The sequence below is a fragment of the Engystomops pustulosus genome, chromosome 6 (genome assembly GCF_040894005.1).
Source record: "Engystomops pustulosus chromosome 6, aEngPut4.maternal, whole genome shotgun sequence".
Lineage (NCBI taxonomy): Eukaryota > Metazoa > Chordata > Amphibia > Anura > Leptodactylidae > Engystomops > Engystomops pustulosus.
This window is the reverse complement of record NC_092416.1, coordinates 182,345,557-182,351,556: the sequence shown is the minus strand read 5'-3', so window position 1 is coordinate 182,351,556 and position 6,000 is coordinate 182,345,557. Positions and strand designations below refer to the sequence as shown.

Below are 6,000 nucleotides of genomic sequence, written 5' to 3'. Positions count from 1 at the left end.
TCCTGCACCAACTCTTCCACCACAGGCACATCCAAGGGAACGGACAGAGGAAGAGGTGGTTGTGGAATTCGTCTGTAAACAATAAAGAAAGGGGCTGCACAAGCAGACTTTGAGTCCAGGGAGTTATAGGAGAACTCTGCCCACGGCAACAAAGTGGACAAGTCCTGTCTTGACGGGCAGAGACAAAATGATATAGGTAACAGCCCAGAGTTTGGTTAACTCTCTCTACCTGTCCATTAGATTGCAGATGGTACGCAGAAGAGAAGTACAATTTCACCTGCAGCTGATTACACAGGGATCGCCAGGAGCGGGAGACAAACTGGACCACTGGATACGAAACAATATCTAACGGAAGTCCATGTAGCCGAAAGATGTGGGTGAAGAACTGGCTGGCAAGGAGCAGACGGCAGACCTGGCCGCGGGACAAAATGAGACATCTTTGAGAACCAGTCGGTTACCACCCGGATGATGGTATTCACATGAGGAAGATGAAATGTCCGTGACAAAGTCCATGGCCACGTGAGTCCATGGGCAGCTGGTTATCGGCAATGGCATCAGGAGACCAGTGGGTTTGAGGCGTGATGGCTTATTACGAGCACAGGAGGTGCAGGAACCCACATACATCTTGGACCAGATCTGATGAGGAGGTCGGCATCTGGCAAGACATTTCATTAAAGGGGGCATCTGGGTGGACATTTCATTAAAGGGAGCATCTGGGGTGCACATTTTATTAAAGGGGGCATCTGGCAGGACATTTCATTAAAGGGGGCATCTGTGGTGAACCTTCCATTAAAGGGGGCATCTGGCTGGACATTTCACTAAAGGGAGGCATCTGAACTGGAAGGGAGGCTGACTGTGGACTGGTAGGGCTATCTATATACTGAGGGGACATATGCTGCTGCTGTCTATATACTGAGTGGGCACGTGCAGGAGCTATGTATACACTGTGTGGGCACATGCAGAGTCTAGCTTGTCAGGGCTCAAAATGTTTTTATCTAAAATAAAATTGTGTATAATGTTATGTATCAATGTGGGAATGGACACCGGCGGGGAGTCCACAAAAATCTTCCAGTCAGGGGACCCAAAATTCCTAGTAGTGGCCCTGGATGTGAGCTGATGATGTCACTGCTTCTCAGTCCTGCAGTGCACAGCATGAAGACAGAGGGGACTATGAGAGGGCTTTTTTGTTCAAATTAGGCAGAGGGGGCACATTAAGGTGGCTGAAGTGACATTGCAGGGTGCTGTAAGAGCATTACTGTAGGAGCTTTGGGCAATATTACTGGGGCACATTAGTGGGGGGCAGTACAGGCTGTTGGGATATCGTTAGGGTACTGTGGGGGGCATTGCCATGGCTGTGAGGACATTACTAGGGACTCTGGGGGGGACCTAAGCTACTATTGGGTAAATTACATGGTGTAGGTATAATTAGGTGAAGGATTTCTTTAGGTGGTTGTGATTAGGGATTATTTAGTGTATTGGTTGCATTGAGGGTGAATTAATTAGGTGGGTGGCACAATTAGGGGGTTGTAATGTAAAGAATTGGGTCATATACTGTGGTGGGGCAGTAATTGTCGGGTTTGTCATAAAGTATGGGATTTTCACTAAAGCCCATTCCAAAGCGGGTTGGACTTGCTGCCGCGGGATATTACCAGGTCGCTCCACAGGTGCAACTTGCTAGCGGTTTTTGCCAAGGCGGGGTACAGAGTCAGCAGGCAAGATCGGTGTCAGGAATGTAGCGGAAGGTCAGGACAGGCAGCACAGGATTGGAGTCGGGGATGTAACAGAAGGTGGGGACAGGCGGCAGAGAATCGGAGTCAGGAACATAGCAGGAGGTCACAACCAGTAATACACAGCCAGGGAACGCTTTCTCAATGGCTTTCCTCAAGTGATGATCAGCGCCAATCAGCGGCGCACTGGCCCTTTAAATCACAAGGAGCTGGTGTGAGCGTGCTCTAAGAGACGGGGACGCTTGTGCCAGACAGCGGGAGACATCACTGGAACGCGGTCAGGTAAAACAGCCTGCCGAGGATATGCTGAGGGACTGGGAGGTGTGGGTCGCAGGAGCACCCGTTACTGTACCCCACCCCCTGGCCTCCCCCTCTTCTTCGTCTGGAGAAATCTCTGGAGAACAACATGGTCCAGGATGTTGTCTTCAGGCTCCCAGGATCTTTCATCCTGGTATGAACCACTTCCAGTCGATAAGGAGGAACCACTTCTCTCTAACTGTCTTCATATCCAGAACCTCCTTTATCTGAAAGATATTGGTGGAATCAGCCTCAGGAGCAGACTATGCCGGGAGAAGCGGTACAGGATGACTGGCTTCAATTGAGAGACATGGAAGGGGTTTGGGATGCGCATGGTGGAAGGAAGACGAAGCTTACACATGACAGGATTAATGCGCTTCAGCGCCTAAAATGGACCCAAGTAGCCGGATGTACCTAGAAGACAGCCACACTTTATCAGCCAGGGAGAAGACTGAAGGGAACCTGCATTTCTTCTCAGCCTGGGTTTTGGTGCAGGCGGTCGCCCAAAGTATAGTGACCCGTTTGCTTCCAGATGGACTGGAAATCTTGAACCAATTCTTCCACCATGGGAACATCAGAAGGAACAGACAGAGGGAGAGGTGGGCGTGGATGTTGTCCATAGACAATAAAGAAGGAACTGCACCGGCAGAGTCCAGAGAATCGTAGGAAAATTCCGCCCAAGGCAACAGGGTGGACCAGTGGTTCATTTGGTCGGAGACACAATGGCGTAGATAGCAGCCCAGAGTCTTATTAACTCTCTCTTAGGTCCAATTTGGTGAAGACTTGGCTCCACGAAGGCGGTCAAAGAGTTCTGTGATCTGAGGTAGTGGTTTTTCACCGTAACTTTATTATGACCGCGATACTCAATGCACGGGAAGAGAGAACCATCCTTCTTGGCCTCGAAGAAGAATCCGGCATCAGCAGGAGAAGAGGACTTACATATGAACCACTTCTGCAGATTCTTCTCCACATAAGCCGATATAGCCATGGTTTCAAGTACTGACAGATTATACACCCGACCCCGTGGCAGAGACGTGCCCGGCAACAGGTCAATAGGGCAGTCATATGGCCAGTGCTTGGCCTCCTTGCTTCTCCGAGAAGACATCCGTAAAGTTCATATATATGGAACGGGGAGGCCCACCAGAGGCTTGGAGGACACTGGAGAGGCTGTGGTGGATACAGGATGAGTTACCCCCAAACAGCGTGACTGGCATTCCAGTACCGCCATTTTTATGTTTTTCTTTCATGGACATGTCTTGTGTGCTCACCCCGCTCATATGTGTGAAAATATTTGAGATTATTGTGTACATGAAACGATTTTTATAAATGAGGTTTCAGTTTTTCTCTGTCATTTTTTTATGGATTAAAAATAAAATTAAAAAGTTTTTGTTTTTTGAGAATGAAGGAAACATTTACCGTACAAATATATGAAATTGCATGACTACATATCCAAGCAGTGTAAGACAAGTCACGGTCTCCTAGAGGACAGAAGTCATTAGTCAGAGTCTCCTGGGAATGACCAGTGGAGGCCCCAGCAAGATGTCACTACAACAACAAAATGGCTGTTTCACTCGATGATAAAGAAGATGTGATTCGTGGCTTAAATGTGAATGGATTTTGTCTTTGTATGAGATTCTTTGAAGAGTAAGGTTATCTGCACACATGGAAGAATTTACACCCAACATCAATTCCACAACCATTTTTAAACCTGCAGAAAAATCATCTGTTTTTTATGCTGCAATTTTGCTGCCTGATGCTCAAATTCTGTACCACAAAATCCACTGCGTGTCCAAAATCCATGAGAATAGTATCTAGCCGCAGTGAATTCTCTGATGTTTAACAAGATCTGATTTTTGGGTAAAACATTTCCCACATTCTGAACATGAAAATGGCTTCTCCCCTGTGTGAATTCTCTGATGTTTAACAAGATCTTGTTTTTGGATAAAACATTTCCCACATTCTGAACATGAAAATTGTTTTTCTCCTTCATGAATTCTCTGATGTTTAACAAGATTTGATTTACCATTATAACATTTCCCACATTCTGAACATGAAAATGGCTTCTCCCCAGTGTGAATTCTTTGATGACTAACAAGATTTGATTTTCTGCTAAATGATTTCCCACACTCTGAACATGGAAATGGTTTCTCTCCTGTGTGAATTCTTTGATGTTTAACAAGATCTGATTTTTGGACAAAACATTTCCCACATTCTGAACATGAAAATGGCTTCTCCCCAGTGTGAATTCTCTGATGTTTAACAAGATCTGATATTTGGCTAAAAGATTTCCCACACTCTGAACATGGAAATGGTTTCTCCCCAGTGTGAATTCTCTGATGTTTAACAAGATCTGATTTTCGGACAAAACATTTCCCACATTCTGAACATGAAAATGGCTTCTCCCCTGTGTGAATTCTCTGATGTTTAACAAGATCTAGTTTTTGGATAAAACATTTCCCACATTCTGAACATGAAAATTGTTTTTCTCCTTCATGAATTCTCTGATGTTTAACAAGATTTGATTTACCATTATAACATTTCCCACATTCTGAACATGAAAATGGCTTCTCCCCAGTGTGAATTCTTTGATGACTAACAAGATTTGATTTTCGGCTAAAAGATTTCCCACACTCTGAACATGTAAATGGTTTCTCTCCTGTGTGAATTCTCTGATGTTTAACAAGATCTGATTTTCGGACAAAACATTTCCCACATTCTGAACATGAAAATGGCTTCTCCCCAGTGTGAATTCTCTGATGTTTAACAAGATCTGATATTTGGCTAAAAGATTTCCCACACTCTGAACATGGAAATGGTTTCTCCCCAGTGTGAATTCTCTGATGTTTAACAAGATCTGATATTTGGCTAAAAGATTTCCCACACTCAGAACATGGAAATGGTTTCTCCCCACTGTGAATTCTCTGATGTTTAACAAGACCTGATTTTAGGGAAAAACATTTTCCACATTCTGAACATGAAAATGGATTCTCCCCAGTGTGAATTCTCTGATGTGCAACAAGACGTGATTTTAGGAAAAAACATTTTCCACATTCTGAACATGAAAATGGCTTCTCCCTAGTGTGAATTCTCTGATGTTTAACAAGATATGATTTTAGGAAAAAACATTTCCCACATTCTGAACATGAAAATGGCTTCTCCCCAGTGTGAATTATCTGATGTTTAACAAGATCTGATTTTAGGAAAAAACATTTCCCACATTCTAAACATGAAAATGGCTTCTCCCCAGTGTGAATTCTTTGATGACTAACAAGATGTGATTTTCGGCTAAAAGATTTCCCACATTCTGAACATGGAAATGGTTTCTCTCCTGTGTGAATTTTCTGATGTTTAACAAGATCTGATTTTCGGACAAAACATTTCCCACATTCTGAACATGAAAATGGCTTCTCTCCTGTGTGAATTCTCTGATGTTTAACAAGATCAATTTTTCGGACAAAACATTTCCCACATTCTGAACATGCAAATGGCTTCTCTCCAGTGTGAATTCTCTGATGTTTAACAAAATCATATTTTCGGAGAATACATTTCCCACATTCTGAACATGTAAATGGCTTCTTCCCTGTGTGAATCATGTGATGTCTAGCAAGAACTGATTTAGTTCTATAACATTTCCCACATTCCGAACATGAAAATCGCTTCTCTTCTGCGTGAAATAGTTGTTGTCCAATATCTGATTTCTGGATTACATCTCCTTTCCCAGTCTGTGATGAGGAAAAAGATGGGTCAAATAACATAGAAACAGGTGAAAGACCATTGCTGTATAGTGCTGAGGATGGATCTCTTTCTTCATAAGTATCTCCTGTGACCTCAATTTCTTCTCCTTTAAAATCTGAAGATATCAGACGTCCCTCCGAGCTCCTGCTGCAGCCATCTGCCCAAAAAAACATTAAATGTTATAATATTTTGATATTTTATAGAGAGACCCTTTCTAGGTTGCTGAAGATCTTTCGAACCT

The 6,000-nt window shown here is 43.7% G+C and overlaps 1 protein-coding gene across 1 annotated transcript in view; it reads right to left on the bottom strand.

Annotated features, from left to right (window-relative positions):
- Positions 1–3,158: 3,158 nt before the first annotated feature.
- LOC140066004 (uncharacterized) overlaps positions 3,159–6,000 on the bottom strand; it is a 65,513-nt gene continuing 62,671 nt past the window's right edge. Inside the window, 2 exon segments of the mRNA XM_072113569.1 lie at positions 3,159–3,928; positions 3,930–5,604. Coding sequence (XP_071969670.1) covers positions 3,727–3,928; positions 3,930–5,604 — 1,877 coding nt within the window. The 3' untranslated portion in view covers positions 3,159–3,726.